Source organism: Plectropomus leopardus, chromosome 6 (assembly GCF_026936395.1).
Source record: "Plectropomus leopardus strain MGB_pleo_1.0 chromosome 6, ASM2693639v1, whole genome shotgun sequence".
Taxonomy (NCBI): domain Eukaryota; kingdom Metazoa; phylum Chordata; class Actinopteri; order Perciformes; family Serranidae; genus Plectropomus; species Plectropomus leopardus.
Window position 1 is genome coordinate 21,185,411 of NC_142181.1, and position 23,008 is coordinate 21,208,418.

The window sequence follows — 23,008 nt, forward strand, 5'->3', positions numbered from 1 at the left end:
TGCTTTTCATTACTACATTCCCTTATCAATAAAACAATCCTGTTTTAAACACAAAGAGTTTGTTTGGCTCACCAGGGAAGCATGTGCACTGGAGTGATCACACAATGGAGCTGACACACCTGAGGCTCATCGGCCTCTAAACAGTTCAGGTGCTCTCACCTTGACTGGCTCAGCTGCGGCTGCAGGGTTCTGGTGTCCCCCTGCTGCATATGTAGTCCTCTCCATCACCCCTTTTACAAAAAATTGTCTAGAGATCAGCACCTACAAGTTACATAACACATTATCATAAAACACATTCAGTTATATTATAATACTTATTATTAATTATTCAATTATACTTATTACACATTCAAGGTTCTCACTAACTTCCACCATCCATCCCCTGCTAATCTGCCGAGGCAAGCACATTATTCACTAAAAATATTCAATATAGTGCATAAAAAGTTCCTACACCTTTAATTTAGGATGAAGTGTATCTTTTCCATTGAAAGACTGCAGTGGTGGCTTTTTGTCTCCTTGTCGTCATTATAAGCTACACCTTTCTGGTCGGTTTTATGTCTCTTGTTAGTCATTTTGTGTCTTTTTGAGGTAATTTCATGTGTCTTTAAGACAATTTTGTGTCTCTTTTGAAGTCATTTAGTGTCTTTCTAGTTGTTATGTTTCTCTTTGAAATCATTTTTGTTTCTTTGAGGTTATTATGTGTCTTTTTTGGTTGTTTTGTGCCTCTTTGAAGCAATTTTATACATCTTTTACATATTTTTTGTGTTTTGTGTCTCTGAGGTCATTTTGTGTCTCTTTGAGGATATTTTGTGTCTCTTTGAGGTCATTTTGTGTCTCTTTGAAGACATTTTTGTTTCTCTTTGAGGTCATTTTGTGTCTCTGAAGACATTTTTGAGTCTCTTTAAGGTCATTTTGTGTCTCTTTGAGGTCATTTCATGTGTCTTTAAGGTCACTTTAAGTCTCATTGAGGTTATTTTAGTAATTTTTTGTTTTTTATTCTTTTTGTGTCTCTTTGTAATTGCGTTGTGTCCCCTTGAGGTACTTTTGTGTCTTTCTGAGGTAATTTTATGTCTCTTCGATGTGAGGCCGATGTGGTATTAAAGCCTTGTTGAGGCTGAAGCTGTCACACTGGCTGACCTCCTGCAGAGCTGACAAAAAAACAGAAGGAAGCGCATGTTTAGAAACGAAAAAATACAATAACAAAGCAGGTAGAATTGCGGGAGAGGCCAGACACTGAGATGAATCTGTGGGTCCCTCTTGTCTTGCACGTCCTCTTTCTCTCTCCATCACAATGTAGACGGACGGTTGCCGAGGACAACCTGTTTGTACTCACCTAACAATGAACAGGAAGTGGTGTGTGAGTAAAGCTGCTATTAATAGCAGCATGTGTAGAAATGACATTTTGTCACTGATGTATGTGTGTGTGTGTGTGTGTGTGTGTGTGTGTGTGTGTGTTTCATGTCAGCACCTGTGAGTGTGTAACAGGGAGGAGGAGGATGCAGATTGGTAGACTCAGACAGTTACTAGAGAGAACAGGTGGGGGAGAAAGAGTGAGGAATGGATGGAGGGAGTGAGGGAACGTAGTGGAGGAGGGGGCGATTGTGTGTTGACGCTGTATGTGGCGTCAGAGCGATAAGAATAGAGATGGTGCGTGTAGCGCTGCTGAGACATAAACCTCACACCCTCAGTGGGGCAGGCAGTGCTCACTCTGACTCTGTATGTGTGTGTGTGTGTGTGTGTGTGTGTGTGTGTGTGTGTGTGTGTGTGTGTGTGTGTGTGTGTGTGTGCAGAGATTACCCAAAGTATGCTCATGTGTGCATGGATTTTCTCAGTTGTGTAATTACACTTATGTGTGCCTATTCATTCATGTTTAATCTTTAGATAAAAATTTTCTTTTCATCATGTCTGAATTTAAACAGAGCATCTTGAAATGATTATTACTTTGATGAAACTGGTAATAATGTAGACTATATTAAGGCTTTGAAACAATATTCTTGTTAAAGACAAGAGCAGTAAGGACACTTTTAAACTCTATAATTATGAAATCAATTTTATTACAATGTGGAATAACAGTAACAATTAAATGATGTTGTTGCATATTGTATATTATACAGTATATTATACACCAACTCACAAATCTGATTACTTTAGACTCGCAAAAAGTCTCACAAAAAAAGGACTTGGACCTTTAACATCTATGACTCGTGACTTCACTTTGACTTGAGCCTTTTTCACTTGAAAATACTAGATACTTTTCCCCAAACCCAAAGATTAAAATGTTATTTAAAAACTCTGCCACTAATCAGTTAATTTCACAGAATTTAATAATACCTAGATGCTGGGCCAAAGATGGAGCCTATTCGTTATAATGGAGCTGCTCGCCTGGAGCATACGCCAGAAAAGTGTTTTAGCTTCCAGTTAACTTCTCTGACATGCAGCCCACTGAATATGCACAGGAGTGTTTCTCCCACTGGCCCCACCTGTGAGTTCCCACTCGGCTCATAGACTTTATATTGTGATGATGTCACAGATTTTAAATCACTTTGCTCCAGTAAAGTTTCACAAATATAAAACTACCATGGATTAAAAATTCAGAGTAGAAAGAGTCATAATTGACCTTGTTTGCACTTTGAGGTGTCCTGTCAACAGCTTTACAGCTGTCTCTTCTATAATGGCAGCCTACAGGGAAAATGCTTTTTGGGCTGCAAGGGAGTTTTTCTCTGCAATTCCACTAGTGGCCACTGGGAAAAATTGGCGACAAGACTGAGCCAACACACTCTCATCCCAAGTCATATTGCCGCTTTGCTGTGGACTTCCGGCACATTGTTATGTTTCGGCAACAACAGCACAGGACAACCAACTCCGGGACATCAACAAACGCACGGATGGTTAGGTTTAGGAAAAGGAGGCAATGGTCAGGTGTAGAAAAAAAACATCTCATTCAGATGGAAAGTGAACACTACATTCTACATTTTTCTACATTTTCTGACAAAATAACTGCAAAAGTGGCAGTATTTGAAGACTTGGGAATTTGAATGGGCTGACTGAGAGAAGCTTTTCTGGGGGCCACGTTAATTTCCCTTCATTTCCTGAATCAGCTCACGTTAACACTTCTTATTAGCAGCAAGTCAACATTTAATGGCCAAAATGATCCACTTAAATGAACCAATCAGACAGCGTCCAATCAAGTTGCAGGAGAGAACCACTAACTAATGATATGTTACTGACCACGAGTTGGAAGAAATGATGCCTAAGACAATTTTGTTAAAACGTGCAGGTCGAAATTTACAGATGGAGATGCAACAACCAGTCGAGGCTATAATCAACATATATAGCGAACTAATGCTTTCTTTACGTTAGCTTAACAACTAAATGACTTTTAAACAAACTTGCTATAACAAACAATTTTTAAACCTTGTCAGTCTTGACCTGGCACTTGAATGGGGACGTGAGTACAAAGACTTGAGACTTGCAAAACTTTGTTCTGTTTTATTGTTTTACTCTATTCTAATTTTTACTCTGTCTCTGTGAAAAGTGTGGGCGGGGCTACAGCTTCGGTTTTGCCGTACAATCTTGTATTGTATAATGACATAAAAGGCTGAGCCTTGAACCAACAGTGAATCAAGGACATAACAGGAGGTATGAGAACGGAGATGAATAAAAACACAGCAAAGCAGGGACTGAGCCACTACTGTTGCACTGCATTAAGGCGCACATGAAGCAACAGTTTTAAAATACAGTTTATATTTGTTGTCTGTGTTGTGGTTCTGCTGGGTCTCATGTGGAGACCCTCCTCATGAAGCGTCTTCACACTGTCAGGAACTTAAGCAGCCACTGTGGAGGGACAACAGGACAACAGGGCAACAAAGCGCAGGAAAAGAGTCAAAAAAACCCTGTTCAGATCCAGGTCAGCATGAACACATAACAGAGCGCACAGAGACAGATACTCACAAAGTTGATCCCTCTGTCTTTCACCTCTTGAGTCTCTGATTCATAAAGCGCTGAGGAGGAGAGGGGAGGAAATAGAGATTCAGATTTAAACTGAGATTCAGAATACTAATTGATCCCCTTTGGGAGACGTTACAATTGGTCTTATACTATATGGACATAGAAAAATAAAATAAATTAATTAATAAAAAGGAATAAGACGTATGCAAGAAAAATATGTGCATTATGCTACAATACAGTACAAATTTTTAATAAATTTAAAAATGCAAGAAAAATATGATAAAATATAAGACATAAGTTAAATAAGACAGAAATATATGAAATATGCACAAATACATGAACAATAAATATAATATGTACAAATATGTGCGTCATACTAAATAAATGTTAGAATTAGAATTAAACATTTAATGAGAGTGAATTGTACAGCTAAATGGCTGCATACAGTGTCTCTGCAAATGCTCAACATTCATGGAAATTCTACAAGTCTAATGTTTATTTTCAAAACAGAGAACCTGAATTTATTTAGCGATAGTCCAAATATGCATCAAACTTTTATCGCAAAACTGTACTCAAGCAAATTGTTAAATTTTGCTAGGCCATTAGGAAGTAATTTTAATGTATATGTTCAAAATGTCACCTCCAATATGTCCATAAAACTCTGAATTAGTTGGATCCACTGTTGGAAAGAGGAGATTCTAAGTCTTTAGTATTGTTTTATTCTCTAAATATTGTGTGTGTGTGTGTGTGTGTGTGTGTGTTTTTGTGTGTGTTACCAAAAAGCTTCTTCATCCTGGTGAAACATGACACAAAGCCATGGAAGGGCATTTGACGCTCTCCAGATGCAAAGCGCTCACACAGCAGCTCAGTGACCTTATTATCACACTGCATCCCTGGAAACAGAGGAGCGAACGAAGGTGTGAACACCAAGCAACATCAACCATCTGTGTTCACATAATAGTGCGTGCACATGCATGTGTGTGTGTGTGTTTGTGTGTTTGTGCTTACCAACAGCTTGCAGCGCTGTTGTGAGCTCAAAGGGGCTCATGGTCCCAGAAGAGTCTTCATCGAACTGGAAAAAGATGGACTGAAAAAGAAGTCAGCATCAGAATAGGTGATGGTGACTGACACACACACACACACACACACACACACACACACACACACACACACACACACACACACACACACACACACACACACACAGAATTGTACCTGCAGATGGCGCAGACTGGACAGCAGGGTTTCCGTTTGTTTATGGTTGAGACTTGAGCGCCCTTTAGTCTGCCAGCAGAGTTAAGGACATCTCAACAGGACAGAGGACAGAGCAATAAAGTTATGAGGAAGCAGAGTCATAGTAAACAGCGGGGCGGTGCGATGACTCAACCACAGGACCAGTGGTTCGAACCCCTTCATCTGCAAGTGTCTGCCCCCAGTTGTACCCCCACAGAGCCCTTGGATGGTGACTAGAGGTGCCAATTCAACCGATCTGTATTATCTATTTTATTTCATTATTACTTAATTCAATATTATGTGTTATGTTTAGTATTATTTACTACTTTTATTATCATTTACATTTAGCATTTTTCTTATATTCTTCTTCTCTCTGTCTCTTCTTTCGGGTTATGAATATACATGTATGCATACACATACACAAGATGGCCCTAAATATATTTGCATATCTATACTAGCAAGAATACCATTAAATCTGATTAATATTTTTGTGTTTGATTTGTTTTGTCTCACTTTATCAATAGTCCCATTCCCATCTTACCTAATGGATGTATTGTATGTTACTACCTTAATTTTGTGATATTGTACTGATATTTATATACAGTAGACAGATATTTAGATAGATAGACAGTCAAATCCAAACAAGAATTGTGCTGAACTGCAAGGACACTTGAGTCTGAGATATATTATTTTTTTTAAGATATATTAAAGAATATACCGAGGACAAAAGGATACATCCTCTCCAAAGATGAGCTGTCTGCACGTCTCCAGCGGCAGATGGTAATCTTTGTCGAGAACTGTGATTACAGAAGAAAGGCACAGATTGATGCAGAGAAAGATAATAAAGGTTTAAATTGGATTAAGACGAGGAAAGGTGAAGATGAGGACAAGTGTAGTCATTTTTATTACTCAGCCAAGACCAATGTACTCTATCTGACTGCAGCTATGAGCCTCTGTCTAGACTGGTGACCTGCTGTGGCTCCACTGGGCCAACTTTTGAGGGAACCTGTCACTACTTTGCTCCCATCTAGTGGCCAGTAAAGGTATTTTATGGGCAAATATCACTTGTGGGGGAGCTTGGTGTCATTTTCAGATGCAGATAAAACATGAACTATGTGAAATACTGGAGATTCAAACCTGTATTCAACAGCTTCATGAGCTCCCTGGCATTCAGTCTGTCATCCTGCCGGAGGAGTGAAATTAGATAAGTAAAAGCTCCAAATGTACACTTTTATTGAATAAAGTCATCAGGAAGACTTCTTACTGGGCCTGCCGCCTCATCAAAAGTCTTCCTAACTCTCACTTCATCCTCTCGGGAGACAGGAGTTGCCATCACCTGTTAGGCAGCACAAAAACACCAAACAAACATGAATATATGTATTCTTTTAAACAGCCATCATTTGCTGGTGTGTGTGTGTGTGTGTGTGGAAGAGACCACCAAACTCACGGGGAGGAAGACAGAGGAGCAGGTAAAGTCCTGAGACCTGGAACATAAAGACCACATCAGATTGTCTCTTTGAATATATTTTGTACCTGAGCTTAAAGGGATATCTCACCCCAAAATCAAAAATACATCTAAGGGGCCCCTGACTCTTTGTGCCTCTCAGTCTGAGCACAGTGGGCCCATTTGGTCATCAATCCATGTCCATCAACCATATTAACGCACAGAAGGAAGTGTGCATCTACTCATGGATGAGAGACTCAACGGCATCTCACACCAAAACATTCTACACTGATAAATAGTGCTATAAGTAAGAGGAAAAAATTACTAATTTATGATTTGGGGGTGAGCTCTCCCTTTACCGGAGTAAAGAAAGTAGTATTACAGTCTATAAAGATTAATTACAATGCTGGTTACAATTTAAATCCTACAGTCAAAATTATCTTGAGTAAAAGTGTAAAAAGACAAAATGTCTTCATTATCTTTTGCGCACATATTAATATTTTGTTAATTTTGTTTCAGGACAAGTTTAAGGCCTTATTATTCCTGTAGGCGACCTCATGTTAACTACAGCATTAGCAAATCTAATCAGCCACATACCTGAAAACACCTGTGTAGTTATGCATGGCCTTTAAGCATATTAAATAAGTTGATAACATATGATATATATAAAATCAAAGTCATCAGGTATTATAACTGTTTAATAACAGTTGCTATGACAAGGGCAGCGCATGTAGATGCAGCAGCCTGTAGCTCCTCAAATCCTTGCTACTTCTTTGCACTATTTTGCTATGTTTTTCTGTTTTTTCTACACCATGGCCCCTTCTGCTGAAGCACGACATTTCTATGATAGAGAAACACTTATCAACATCAGGAAAAGTTTTGTGGGGCTTGGACTGAATGCAGCAGACTGTGAGAGGATCCCCACAAACAGCATACGCCGAGCTGACAATTAGACCAGAGGGGAGAAACGAAACTGAAAGCGCCAGACAAAGAGGGAGGAGAGCCGACATCAGGGCAAGGCTGACCCGACTTGGACCTAGAGCTGTTCCTCTACCAAGGCTTCTTCTGGCTAATGTCTGGTCGCAGGAGAATAAAGTGGGTGAGATGTGATTGAGGCTCACTAAGCAAAAATAAAATTATAACTATCTCCAATAATGTGAAATAAAGATCACTATTACAGTCATTGTGCTTGTACTTCACTGCTCTCAGCTGTATGAATGACTTTTGTTGTTAACAGGAGCCATAAGAGGTGCTTCTACCAGCCTGCTGTTGTTAGGACTAATTACAATTTTCTAAATCATACAGTGGTATAATGTCAGTTTGAGTGTAGGTACAGGCAAGTGTGGGTGACGATGACTGTGCCTTTGAGAGCGAGTGAGGCAGGAGGTGATTCAGGAAGCCCTCAGGAAGTGTTGCGGGTCTGTGATTTAACAATAACATGAACAGAACGTTTACGCAAGGTGCCTGTAAATGGAGCTGATCTTCCTGACATCGGGCTATTATTATGTTAGAGGAAAATTACATTCAGCTCGACAGTTTTGATTTGGTTTTTTTTTTGTTTTTTATTTTTTTTCCCCCAGCTTTGGGGTCTTTTAGACTCTTTAAAGCTAAGTGCCCTCCATCTTACCCGAGAGTGTTTCCAGTCTTGGAGAAAATGCGGATGAAGAGCTCTCCAGGCTGGTTGGGTCGATAGGTGGACGCCACGATGATGTAGTTACCCGGGTCCAGATGCAGCTTCCTCCACACAGCTCTGTGGGACAAAGGGAATGAGTTACGTTTATGTATGTAGACAACTCATGTGTCTATCAGCTGCCACCATCCATGCCATGAGAGACAATGTTTACAGTTACACGTGGTTTTACAGATTGTCTCTGTAGTTTTATATGTATTTGTTTTGTTTGGGCACCCGTGGCCAAATTCATTTTCGTTTTTTGTACAATAAAGTAAATTGTTATTTGATTATATTTGAATTCCCTCACCACTAAACAAAAACAACCGTTTAACATTTTGAAACTTGAGCAATTTGGCTTGATTTCTTTCAAAAACATGGAAAGAAAGCAATGAGCATCTTAACATGAATATACTCTGAAAATTAGCAAGAAATGATTGAAAAGTTACAAGACAATTATTATCTGAAAGTCAGCAAAAAAAAGAAGAAAGAAAATTTTAAAGAAAGAAATAAGAAAGAGGACGGTAAGGAAGTGCTAAAAAAACTGTAATATAATTTTGAATATATAGAATAATAATTATAAATTTAGATGTCTGGACTTTTTGGATCATTTTCTTATAATTTTCTTTGTCTGTCTCCTGCTCTCTTTTTTTCCAGCAAATTTTCTGGTCATTTTCTTGTCACTTTTTGCTGATTTCTTGCAGGACATTTTTTTTTTACCAAGTTGCTCTTTGTCCTTTTTCCTGTGTTTGCAAAAGAAATCAAACCAATTTGCTAAGATTCAAGATATCTAAATGCTTGTGAAAGGCGTCTGAATGCAGCACAAGAAAACTGATGTCAGTCCAGGTTTCAAAGGATTAGGGCAAGTATGCAAAATAAAAATAGAGACTTCAGATCGTGAAAATTATGCTAAAATTTTGCACAAATGATAATGATTCTTGGACTAAAAGCATAACCAGTCATTCATTTTCTGGTAGTAGTATTACTACCAGAAAGTATTACTTTTTGTACAGAAGCAGGTTTGTTGAGTTGAGGTATAAATTTTAAGGGATCACACTCAGTTAAGCAAAATTTTGGAAGCAGGACCAGACCTCAACCATGTCACTTCCTGTATAAATACCCGCCTAACACTGATATGTTTTCATATTCTTCCCCCCTGCCGCCTCCTCTTTTCCTCTCCTTTACGTAGAGTCCTGATGGGGTTTGTCCGGGTGCTACCGCGGAGCCTCACACATCAGTCACGTTTTTCTTAGATAAAGCTGTCTTAACCTTAATTTTTCCAGGAATATTCCTATTAAAATTCAAAATCTCTTTTGTAAGCAAGGCCTGGCCAGGACAGCAACATTATATGTTTCACATAGAAATAAATAAGAATCATAAAAAAAACTAAAGTGACTAAAACCAAAACAGTAAAGAGGTTCAAACACAATGTATAAAAAAAGTTAGAAACAAAAAAACAACCAGCAGACTTAAAATAAACATTGAATTAGTAGTGTACAGCAACCGAACAAGTGCATTCAGTGTTAAAATAGTCCTTAATCTTGTTTTTTAAAAATCTCCCATGCTTATAATATAATCCATTTTAAGGTGACTCTATCTGACACCAACGTGAGGGCGCAAAAAAACCCCTGATTTTTTAATATTCTCTAATAAGGAGTCATTATTTCACATGATGGTCTGTTACCTCTGAGCTCTATATTTCCCGGAGCGACCCACAGGGCGATTTTTCAAGAAGAAGTTGCGGCTCAGACACACACCCTGGAGCTGTATGAAGAAAGATATAACAAGTTTTTACTTCATATAACTATTGTTTAGAATATAAGATAGTCCTGATGTTATTGTAAGCAGACAGTGAAATGTTATTATTTATGTCTAGCCTATGAGATACTGACCTCAGGAGGAACCTGCAGAGAAGAAGAAACACAGACGGGTTTGAGTTCATTCAGAAACAGAATTAAGGTGCAGAGACTCAAAATATTCAATAAATCAAAGAGTGAATTAAAAACAGATGTGACCTTGTAGATGTGGAAGCCCATGTAGAGGAAGTGGACTTTATCCTTCTTCCTGCGGTTTTTCTGCTGCAGCTCCACCAGCACAGTGCACTGTTTGGCTTTCTGCTTCTGTTTCTCTGCTCTCCTCTTCTCCTCCGGGGTCATCGGCTCATCGTCCTCGTCATCTTCATCATCTTCATCATCCTCATCGTCTTCTTCTGGCTGGTCCTGCTCTGTGAGAACCAGCTGGAACTGAGGATTCTTCCAGAAGGATCCTGAGGAGAACATTTTTTTTTTAGTGAATACTGTAAAACTTCAAATAATAGTCCACGCTTTTATTTGCTTAAATCACTGAACTTAACAGGCTTATATTTGGGACAGGCGTCTATATGGTACGGGTTTTTAATTCCTTTCACATAAAACTGTTGCTCATTAAAGATGGAAAATACAATCACACTGTTTATTTAACCCTTTGAACCCTAAGCAAATTGGCCTTTTTTTCAGAAACATTGGAAGAAGGCAATGAGCAACAAAATGACCCAGAAATTAGCAAGAAATCCGTGAAAAGTACAGAAAAATTCCAAAAATTAGCCAAAAAAGAGAAAGTAAAAAGAAAAAATACAAAACACAAAATGACCCAAAAATATATGCTTAAAAATTAAAATAATTCTGTATAATAATCTTAAATAGAGAATCATGAATATAGTTCACTTGACATTTTTTCTTCACTTAAAAAAAGTCTTCTATATCTACTATTATCTTTTTTTTTTGCGTTTCTCTTCTTTACTACGCTGGTTTTTTGGTGTTCACAGTCTAAGTAGAATAAACTGAATGACTGAATTGTAAAGAATCTTACCAAGCTAACGACATGTGTAGCATGTCCATATTGACAAAAACTGTAAACATTTATATTTGTATGTGTTATCCAAGCAGCTAACTAAAATTACACTAACACCAGCAGGTAGCCACCAACCTGGTTTTATACATGTTTTGTGCATCCAAAGTACTTAATATATTAATTGTGTGTTAATCATGGCTCTAATTGAAACAGACATTTATTTGTTTATTTAAAATGTGTCGCCGCACAGAGCTAGTAAAAGCAACTGGGTGTCTGACTGGGACGAGGTTTATATTTGAAGTTTTACAGAAAATAAATGATCCGGAAAGGGTTTGAAATAACTGTGCAAACATAAAGTCTGAAACATACGGTGGTATCTGCGGCTGCCACCAGCAGAGCTCCCCGACACCCAGAATCCTTCATGTTCACTGATGGTCCAGGTGGAGGCGGGAGAGGGAGCAGAGGAAGGTGTGTTTCCCTCCACAAGAGTATCAGGATTCACACTGCAGAGCTCAACGATGTCAAACAGGCTGCTGAAGTCCGCAGCGCTGATCCTGACGGAGAGAAATATTTACATCAGACACCTTAATGTTTGTGAGGGGCAGTATTTACTCAAGTACTGTACTTAAGTAGAAAGTCAAGGCACTCTGAGATATTTCCATTTTATGCAACTTTATACCTCTGCTCTACTACATCTTAGAGGTAAGTATTGTACTTTTTACTGCACTTAATTTGTCTGACAGTTTCAGTTACTTTACAGATTACAGTTTTTCATCCCCTTACTCCAGTGAAACACATGTATGTCTAGATGTGTTGATTTTGAAAGGTTTATTTCGCCTGTTTTATCCTTATCTTTGGTGTCATGGTCCTGTCTTTGAAACAGACAGAGTCAGATGGTGAAATGGCCCTGTCGGCTGATTGATGAGTCCCAGCTGAGCCCAGAGTCTCACAACAGACAGTTACATGGTGCAAGGCGGATTTATCAAGGTTTGTCATTGATCCTACTACATCGTTTGGAGTTGAAGGAGGAGTTGAGGAGTCTCACAGCCTGGGGAAAGAAGCTGCTCTGAAGTCTGGTGGTACAGCAGCTGATACTTCTGTATCTTTTCCCCGATGGCAGCAGGGTGAGCAGACTGTGGCTGCTGTCTTTCAGTATCCTTTGGGCTCTGTGCAGACACACTTCACCGAGGTCACTGATGCTCTGTAGATGGGAACCAGTGATGTTGTGGGCAGTTTTAATCACCTGCTCTAGAGCCTTCCTGTCCTGGGCCGTGCATGAACCGTGCCAGTTTGTCATGTTTCCAGTCTGCATGCTTTCTATTGCTCCTCTGTAGAAGTTAACCAGGATCTCACTCCAGAATTTGGTCTTAATTCCTAAGGTTCTGTTGAAGGTATAGCTTTTCTGTGCTTTTTTAACGTGGGTGGTGATGTGTGAGTACCTTGTTACAGAGGATAGCCAGCTCTATCGCTAATGATGACCTTTGCATGGGGAATTTCAGCTTCAACCCTCTGGTCAAAGTTTTCTGTCCCAAAGTGTAAAACAAAACGCTGAAGGAATAGTTTTGTTCCAGCTGCAATCGTGAAGAAGTCATTGCAATACATGCACATATTTATTCATTTATTTAGTGTCATGTTGTGATTTTTGACCTTATCCCAATCTTCTATTAATAGCTAAGTATCTGAGCAATGTCTTTGTAATGGTCTACTGTGTTTTGTCTTTCCTAAGTGTGTGTTGTAACTTTGAATTGTGTCTTGATGGATGCCTTCTCCATTTAATGCAAAACAAATCCACCTACAGGTACAAATAAAGTAACCTGAACCTGAAACTGAAGGATGAAGTGTTTTGTTATGTGTAGAGAAAAATTCTCCTTCTTCTGAAGCTAATTAAACTCTTCAAAAACCCCTCTTCGATCAGCTAAAAGATGCATCTTCACAAAGCTGAAATTTGCTGTTCTGACCCCATGAAAAGTTTTTTGTCATTGTAACTGTGGCTCAGGAGGTAGAGCGGGTTTGTCCACTCATTGGAATGTTTCGATCCCTGGCTCCTTTGGTCAACATGTCTGCAGCAACGCTACAAAATTATTTGGATCAAAAATTATGATGATCTCATAGAGTATGATGAATTAGAGGTTTAAATATCAAACAGTATACAAAGTAGGTAAATAAGCACAACCTAAAATATCTACAGCAGTAAGTCTTAACATAGACATGGATACGGCAGGAAAATTAATCCAACAACATCATATATAATAGTAAAACACTGAAAGGGGACATTTTACTGCACAATAAAATTAAATACATTTGGCTGTTAAAACTGACATACTTTAATTTTGGTAAGCTTTTGAATGCAGGGCCACCACTGTGGTATTAGTAGTTTTACATTGAGGGACTTTTCACCTCCTAAGCAAAAATACACATTTTCCCTCTTACCTGTAGTGCTTTTTATCAGTCTAGATTGTTTAGGTGAGATTTGCGGAGGGTTGGAGATATCAGCTGTAGAGATGTCTTTCCTCTCTTCAGTATAATGGAACTAGATGTCACTCAGCTTGTGGTGCTCAACGCGCAAAATAAATACATTTGAAAAACTCAACAGCAATGTCTCTTTCCAGAAATCATGACCTGGCTACTCAAAATAATCCACAGACCTTGATGGGAGCAGTTTCATGTGAGAAATGTTTTCCCTTTACCAAAGTACACCCGCAAACCGTATCACTGTGCAGAGGGAAGTGTGTATCTATCGCTATCTCAGCTAGCACCACTGAGCTATCTAACATTACAGCCTAGCTGAGGAGGATGAAACTGCAATTTACATGAAACTGCTCACAACAAGGTCTGTGGATTATCTTGAGTAATTAGGTCATGATTTCTGTAAAGATACACTGCAGTTTTTCAGTGTTTTTAATTTTTTGGCGTTTTGAGCATCACAAGCCGACTCCCATCTGGTTCCATTACATTGGAGAGAAGGCAGACATCTCTACGGCTGATATCTCCAACACTCTGCAACTCACAACAAAACAATCTAGACTGATAAATAGCTCTACAGGTAAAAGGGAAAATGTGTCATTTTGATTTTGGAAATGAACCGCCCCTTTAAGTAAAGGATTTGAATGCTTCTTCCATAGTGTTAGTTTGTGTTTTTTTAATATTTGCACGTACCAGAACTCTCCATCTTCTCTCTTTTTCAGCTCAATCCTTTGCTTCTCTGCTTTGTCCACGTCATCCCACTCTTTACCCCTGCAGTCACACACATACAAACTGAGTGAGTGTACTCTCTCTCTCTTACACAACATGCACAATCAGAAAGCTTCCTCACTTGTCACTCCACGGTCCGCGATATTCGACAAAACCCCAGGGGTTCCTCAGCCTCAGCAACAAAATCTCCTCCGACGCTTTCTTCACCTGAAACAAGAAGAGAGAAGACATTCATACAAGGATAAAGTCTAATCTATAAAAGGAAGAGTGTTTTGTCAGTTTGTAGTTTTATCCCAATGTTTATTTGTACAAAGAGATCAGAGGGGACAGCAGTGCGTCAAACAATCTCACCACATGATCCATTAGTAGTTCTTATGGAGCTTTTAATCATATTACACGGTCTTCTGCTGTTTCCAAGATCAAGGATGAGTTTTGAATTGCAACTTTTAAGACAACATGTTTGACAGTTATTTAAAGTGCTAAAAAATCAAGAAAATATAAAAATCTGCAATTCTGTGACAAATAGAAAAAAAATTAACAAGTTGAAGAAGATCATGTGATACAACTAAAGCTCCAAAACAGCTGCCTTTTTATGCCAGCCAAATTATATTAGATTACAGTGAAGTGGAATGGTCTGAGATAAAATATTACAATACGCTCTTTGATTAAATTAGGATTAGATCAAGTCAGACTAGGCTAGTATTAGAGTATATTAGATAACTGTAAATATAATGTGAGACTAAATTTCGGTGATTTAAAAAAAAAATTAAATATACTCCATTTCAGCAAATAAATCCTTCACACTGGACCTTTAAGATGAACTGACATGAGGTGAGATGAGATAAAAGATCTTTTTGCAGAAACTGATCACAGAGAACACGTATATTACACACAGTACCTGAAGCAAAAAAGGGAAGCATATTGATGCAATAATCAATAATGACAGCAGCTCAGTGCTGCTCTGTCATCTGTTTGTGTCATACTGGCCTTGTCGGTGTCGGTGATGGCGTAAGCGTGACCCTTTACAAGCCCATTTCCTGTCACTTTGCCAACCTCACTGTAGTTGGCGGCCTGTGAAGACAAAGCGAGGAACTCAAGTGGATGTAAGCTATCATCCAGCTGTGCAGTGTGAACTTCTGGAGGTGTGTGCGTACCTCTATGAAGCAGCTGAGCAGGCTGCCTCGGGACAGAGCGGCTGTCAGAGACCTCCAGAGGACTCGAGGGGTACGAGATGAGACCTGCAGCGAGTATGCGATGCCTCCTGTGAAATCCTCCATTCCCTCTGAGATGTTGCCTCCCTTCAGGCTTCCGTAGCATCCAACTAACCTACATATGATGAGGTGAGAAAGTGTGTTTTTGTCAAATCATTGTAACAACAAACACACACATACACAGCAAAAGAGTGGGTGAACACAACCCAGAAACATATGCTTGATAGTGGCAACTGACTTGGCATAGGCCTTCTCCACCAGGGCGCTCCAATACTCGTGGCGGGTGTGAGAGTAGCTGAAGAGCAGACGGCCTTGGCGTACCGGCAGCCTGTCATCCACAACCACCTCCACCCACTCACCATACTGCCAGAACTGCACAGGGACACACAGGCAGAGGGATGGTGAGAAGAATACAGCAGAGAGGGATTTAATGAATCAAGAGGAAAGTTAATGAGGAAGGAAGAGCGTTAAGAGACAAACCACTCGCAACCTAAGCCCCAAATATTCCACCTTTATCTGCACCAACTTATTTTTTTCTGCAGAGTTATTTCTGTGTCCTGATGCAGTCCAAAATTCACTGTCTTTAAGCTTTGTTTTTAGTCTCCACCAACTCCTGAGGAAAATATGTGTCTTTAGCTGATAAATGCTTCATAATGTGCATCAATTTGCTGAGGTTGGAGTGTGCCTGTAGCACACTGCATGCGTGAGCATCACGTGACGGCAACCTCGCCGATCTGCATCATGTTGCACACTTGCGGTGTCCACACTGGCAATGTTGTTGCTGTGATGCTTCTGCAGGGCTGCCTGCTACTATGCGTACTGTATTTCCATGTTTAGAAGCACATATTCCACCTATTTATGAAGTCATGAAAGCTCCTATGTTGTCAACAAAACGGTCCTGCAACTGCCTTGTGTCACAAACTCTTGGGATTCTGATGACAGTGACGTTGTCAGAGGACTTTTATTTTGAAACGGAAAAAGGAAAATCTGAGTAAAACAGATATATTTGTATTTGTGAGTGTGAGCAAAACTGGCTGGAAAACCCAAATAATGAGCACATACAAGCAAAACCTTTATACACCTAAGGAAAAATTATAACTAACATGATTATTTGAATAATTAATAATGAGTCCATCCATCCGTGTCTGTGTATCCATCCCAACTTCTGGCACATTTACTGATAGCCTTTTGCATTGAAAGCAATGTAAATAACTCAAAATCACCTTGTCACTGAAATGTTCCAAACTTGCCTAACTAATCCCTGTAATGTTGTCCTTTCGTATGACATGTTCAATCACAAGTCAACATGTTTAGAGAGAATAAAGTAACAGAATAAAGGAAATATGAAACTCTGTGATCTATGAAAGGACACATTGTTCTCTTGTCTGACTCAGTTTGTTAACCCACCTCCCAAAGCGGTTACTGGTCATGACTGGGAGTGTGTACTGCACTGCAAACTGTGTGTACATAACAGCAACCAAAAGCAGGCCTACACTGGCCCTTCATAGCTGCAGCTTTGTGTACGTGTGTGTGTGTGTGTGTGTGTGTGTGTGTGTGTGTGTGTCCCAGGGGTAGTCACTACCTGCGTGTCTGGACTGCTCTCCCATCACCCTGACAGTGCAAAATGAGTTTCCAGTCCTTCTGTCCTGCTTGTTTAGTCATGTCACATTCTCCCTAACAGTCTTCAAAGGTCCAACGCTCCGGGGTAAAATAATCACCGAGCAGAGGCTGTAAAAATGATCCATATCTAACCTTTTGCTTTGACGAGATTTATATGTCTGCTGAGGTGATATTTCATTGATCTGTGCAGGTCACAGCCTGCAAAAGATGAACTCTCTAGATTAGAAATATAAATTCTAATATGGTGATAAAGCTGAAGTCTCATGTTTGTCTATTTTTTGAAGTAATACCACTGTGCAGTTATGACTGCACGATGAGTTCAAACCCGTTTGATCCATTAATTAAATGAGAGCACGGCAGCTAAAGCAGTAACATCACAATAAAAATATTTTTAAAAAATGCCAAATCCGATAAAATAAGAATTACTTTAGTCCTTTCATAATTGCAGTTACATAAAATAAACGTGTTAATTAGGTACATAAATCAAATGTAATATTTTATGTAAGGTGCTTACATACAGTATTTAACACAAACTGTGTGTCAAATTTAGCCTGTGATCGACACTATCTGATCCTCACAGTAGCTAAGGAGCAAAAGGAAAGTTGTTTTATAGTTGCTTGTTCAATATAATAATAAATAATATATCACCATGAACTTTCTTCCTCTGTATATACTTTATTCTTGTTTCCAGGTTGACATGTGGTTATCTAATTAATCATGAATGACTGTAGAAATATTAAACATAAAAATTCAATAACATTTGAATATATGTCATGAAAGTACACAGCGGACCCCTCTCGACACCTATGAGGTGGTAAAGCAGGAACTTAAGGTGCCCTGACACACCAAATTGACAGTCGGCCATTGGTCATTGTCGGGCCATTGCTGCCATTTCCATCTGTTGCCCAAGTTTTTGCGGTGTTTCCTGCACCATTGGCACTAGTCGACCCTTGATGGCTATTTTTAAGCTGATTCAGTATGTTGAATTGCCATCCGAGCTGACATTTGGTGACAGAAATCACTGAGCTCTTTCGCCAAAAAAATATAGAATTGTTTTTTATATTGTTCTCTGGTGCATGGTTAATATGATTTGTTCGTTTAACAAAGGGCTGCATTATTAACTGACTTGCTGGCTAACAAGTGTCTTGAATCTATCCTGTCAGTCTCATGGTATTCCCTTTTTGAAATATGAATGGAGTTATTTCCTCTCATGCAGGTGCAGAGTGTGTGTGCTGGTTAGCTGTTGGCTGTAGATTTAGCAATGTGTTCAGGTGTGGGTGAGACACAGGAGACGTGAGGCGACACATTAGTCGGCCTTCGTTGGCACTAGTTCTTCGAGTTGGTTTGGTTTGTCTGGGCCTTAAGATTAACTCCATAGATACTGGAGAAGCGAATTGTTGTTGGAAGAGTTGCATTGTGGGTAATGTGGGCACCAGGTTTTGACGAGGGAATGCCTGGCATAAAAACTCTGAATGAATAAATGAATCCAAACGTGTTACAGAAGTGCAATGCTCAATCAGTGGAGTACTTCTTTAAGGTCACATTAGGTCAGTTGATATCATCACGTCATTGTACACAGTCTCACACAAAGTTACATTTTAACACAAGATTTGATGTTTTTCTGGAGCATCAAGTGAGTAGGGCCACACCTCCAAACTAAAATGCATATTGTGGTTATAATAAATGATTAAATCTTGCAGTTTATTAAAGTATTTATAGCAAAACAACGTGTGAGTCTCAGCTGGCTTGATTTAGGGTCTAATTAGCAGCTTTTCTCATGAGCAAAAAAGGGAAAGAATTCAGCGGTACATCTACTCACCCTAAAGTGAAATATCCCTGCGTATGATTTGGACAGACTTTGGTTAGGCGGCACCACCTTCACAAAGAGTTTGGGGTGCATGGTGAGACAGGAGAGGGCTGCCAACAGCCAACAGTTACCTGATAAACACACAAAAAAAGCTGATATGAACATGGTTAATTTTTACATATTACACTATTTAAGAGCCCAGAAGGAACTGGTCTCCAGTGAAGCGTGATTCATGCTTTCGTCGATGCGAAACTTACGACCTGCACCCCGCGACTATTTTCTAATTCACAATAAAAAACAAAGTGTTTCACACCGGGAACCGATTCTGTACTTTTAATATACATAAGGTGCCAAAGTGCAAAAAATGTCATTTAGGTAGAGTTTGTTTACCAAAAAAAGTGTCAGTGGAGGAACAACCCCCTCTATCAGAGGTCCTAGCTAAGCCCCTAATGTCCTAAAAACCTTGAAACATCCTAAAATCCTAGAAATGTTCTAAAATTCTAGAAACATGCTAAATTCTTATAAATGTCCTGAAATCCTCAAAATGTCCCAAAAGCCTCGAAACGTCCCAAAATCCTAGAACCATGTTCAGGGCAGCTGCAACTTCACTTCTGACACTTCTGTCAGTTTGCAAAAGTGGCCCAAAGCAAAGCAGGTCGAGCATCCCTACTTTACAGTTTCTCTCTGGCCCTCACACACACACACACACACACACACACACACACACACCTCACACACACACACACACACACACACACACACACACACACACACACACACACACGCACAGAGATGTAATAAGCCACATTCCTCTCCGTTGGTAAACATCTGTTCCATGTTGTTCCTCTGGAGATGTAACAGGGATCCAGTGTAAGTTAGAACATTAAACTCAGACATGTACTGGTGTGTAACAACGACACATCTGCACGCAACTGGTGACATAAACCATCAATTTGAAAATCCCAGAGGAGGACGGAGAGATGATGCTGTACAGAAAACAATCTTCTAATTCACCACAAATAAGAAACACACTGGACAAACACAGATCTGGGCAGACTTTGTGGCCTGTGATGGGATCTGGACCCCCTGCAGATTTAGGGAACATAGAGTGTCACTCCTCTTTCCCCCTCGCTGTGTGTTTGAAGTTCGGTCCCTGGGGCTGTGCCGTGTACACATCTGAAGTCACTGCATGTTACTCGGGTTGATAAATAGGAACAAACAGAACTGCGTGAAGGAATGTTGGGTTTTGTGGATTTAACTTTTCCAGGATGTTGTGCAATGCCAATTTAAGACAATTCAGAATGACGTATCCCAGTTTCTCATTCCACTGGGAGCACTGGGCAGGAAATGTGCATGGAAGTTTCCTTGTGTACTCACCCAGTTGGCCCTGACAGATGTCTGTGGTTCCAGTTGTGCCCTCCACAAACACAGCGTTATCATGGATTTCCTTCGGACAGCAAGAAGAGGACAAAAACCAAAAACTGGTATTAAGACGACTGATCCACTAGTCAATCAATGTAAAATTAATCAGCAACAATTTTGATCATTTTGAATAATTATTGAAATCCCATTTATGGCAAAAGCGCCAAAACATCATCACTTCGAGCATCTCAAGTACAAATATTTGCTGTTTTTCTTCAGTCATCTATGATATTTGACGGGAAATCTTTGAGATTTGTTTTAGACAAAACAACAGGTTTGGAAAATTCTTTTTTTTACCAAACAATTTTCTTGATATATTGAGCAGATTATCCAGTAATAAAAAATAACCATAAACTGCAGCCCTGTTGTACCCAGGATTCATAGCACCACCTTGGTATCTTAGGTCTGCAATTTTTAAAATCTTCAGGTAGTTTACACATATTTAATCTACAATTTGTGACTAAACAGTTAATTTGTGCTTTGACTATTCTACCTTCTGATTTGGAGATTACTTTAAAATAATTTCAGTATTATTTGTGTTAAATCTTCTGATCATCGTAACATATATCTCTACAACACTGTGGATAGAGTCCCTGTGCAGAAACAATGCAAAGAAGATACTGGGAATTACATTTGCATATTATTGTTCGGCATCTGCTCAAAATTAAACCAGGCTAAAGGTTGGTATGTCTGTGACACCCGAGGAGAATTGGGTCAAATTTATAACTAACATATATCACCATAAAACCTTCCCAGTTGATGACTTACATTAAGATATTTATGTTTTGTATAAGAGGGTTTCTGAAATCTGTTGTTTAAATATGCAAATGAGGCAAGTTGAGATAAAAAAAAATCTGAATATTGAATAAAGTCAGGTTTAAAATTCTACTTTCATTTTGTTGACGTATGAGTCAAAGGTTTTTACAGAGGGAATTTTGGATATCTCATTTTATCACTCTGTAAGATAGAAAATATTGTCAACAGCCAATAAAAAATTATATAAATCAATAAATATTGACCATGTTTTGGGAATAAATTGTGCTATAAATCAGGCATGAATGATATATGAACCCCGATGTAAAAACCTTCAGAAAATAGACTGAGTAACACTGGGGGTTTGTTGTATATAAGTTCTGCTGAAGTGGAGATTTCTTGTTTAGAGTTTTAGAAAATGGCCCTTTAAAATACGTAATGTAGGCTATACATTTTTAGACAAAAAATAAGACACCAGAGTGAAAATTTTAACTAATACATATCACCATGAAACTTCTGCCACTGGTGACTCAGTTTACATTAAAATATGTATATATATTCAAGTTTTCTGGAAGTTTATGTTTAAGAAGAAGTGCAAATGAGGCATGATCTAATAAAATATGCACTTTTTCAAACATCTCCTGAATAGAAATTTGAACCAAGACAAACACCAAAATGTGTATTTGGGGCAAGAAGTCATGTTATGTGGGCAAAATAGCGCAAAATCTCAAAATTGACCAGTGCATGATATTTTTACCTGGGTTTTCTCGCAAATAAATGTTGTGTAAATGATTTAAGTGATGACCAAAATATCTGGATAAGCACAAAATCAGACGCACACGTCTACCTTGGGTCGCTGCCACTTGATCGCCCTCTCTGGATCAGGATCTTCCGGCATACCGATGGACTTCTGCTCAGGTGGGAAGATCGGATCAGCAAACAGTTCTCCGGATTTCAGACACTCCTCCAGCAGGGTCTTGAAGTCCTGATCGCCGAATTTGATCGGGTTCTCGATGGAGCCTAGGGGTGCCTCCTTTCTGGTCGCCATGCTGTCAGTGAACGTGCAGCCAAACTCCGCAAACTGTAGCACGAGCAGCCGGCGCTTATATGCAGGAAACAGCACACACCCACCGCAGCTGGCCGGGGCCTCTCGGAGCGCCTCCCCGGCTCTGCGCGACCCGGAGAGGTATGCAGAGCGCCGGGGGCCGTGGAGAGCTGGAGTCGGAGTAATAACACGGTGCCAGCGGCCCCATTATCCATCATTCATTATCACTATCATCCTGTGGACAGAGAGAGACATCAAGCCTCTATTAGGGCCCCAAAAACAGGACTTCAGAGTCAAAGCAGCCTGTCCCCGCCTCTACCTGTGCAACTAAAGTGTCTAACATGATTTAGTGTCTAACACAACCCTTCACACTTAAAAATCTAGCAAGTTGATTTTACGTAAAATAATTGTGGAAACCGATTCAGTTTAACTCAGTTTAACTGTTAGTCTTCATTTATGTTTACCTTACATCTAATTGTTACGTTTACTTAAAATTGATTTATATTTACCTAAATTTGTGAAGATTTTCCAACTTAAAAATGACAAGATTAAATAAATCAATCTCTCTTAAGTTTTAGCAACTTTAGTAAACCAAGTTTACAGTGCCATACATCTGTTTTCTTCTGATTGAAAACTAGTCAGTGATATCAGTATTTTCTCAGACATGTAAACAAAACAGAACTCGTGGATGTCCTAACTTCATCAGTGGCAAAATCCTCTTTGTCACGATGAAGTTAGGTAAGACTAACTTTGTTTGCAGAAGTTGCTAGCATTTAGAAAGAACAAGGTAATTCCACTTGTCATTTTAAAGTTGCAACAACTTCACAAAATTAAG

The 23,008-nt window shown here is 39.3% G+C and overlaps 1 protein-coding gene across 1 annotated transcript; it reads right to left on the bottom strand.

Moving 5' to 3' along the window:
- Positions 1-2,034: 2,034 nt before the first annotated feature.
- Positions 2,035-22,450, bottom strand: capn12 (calpain 12). Its single transcript, XM_042486025.2, has 22 exons — positions 21,976-22,450; positions 20,331-20,400; positions 18,966-19,084; positions 15,765-15,898; positions 15,470-15,641; positions 15,303-15,386; positions 14,437-14,522; positions 14,280-14,357; positions 11,493-11,677; positions 10,310-10,560; positions 10,187-10,198; positions 9,979-10,058; positions 8,253-8,375; positions 6,629-6,665; positions 6,446-6,517; positions 6,319-6,364; positions 5,917-5,978; positions 5,164-5,232; positions 4,957-5,035; positions 4,725-4,841; positions 3,952-4,001; positions 2,035-3,834 (listed from the first exon to the last, which is right to left on the bottom strand). Exons 1-22 carry the CDS (start codon positions 22,174-22,176, stop codon positions 3,808-3,810), a joined length of 2,154 nt encoding a protein of 717 aa, XP_042341959.1. The 5' UTR covers positions 22,177-22,450; the 3' UTR covers positions 2,035-3,807.
- Positions 22,451-23,008: the final 558 nt, after the last annotated feature.

Excerpts from the sequence above, each read along its gene's own strand:
- capn12 (XM_042486025.2), bottom strand. The coding sequence starts at position 22,176 with ATGGCGACCAGAAAGGAGGCACCCCTAGGCTCCATCGAGAACCCGATC. Across the intron at positions 15,642-15,764 it reads GTGGAGAAGGCCTATGCCAA|GTTAGTTGGATGCTACGGAA; the intron begins GTCAGTTGCCAC and ends CATCATATGTAG. Across the intron at positions 6,518-6,628 it reads GCTCCTCTGTCTTCCTCCCC|GTGATGGCAACTCCTGTCTC; the intron begins GTGAGTTTGGTG and ends GCTGCCTAACAG.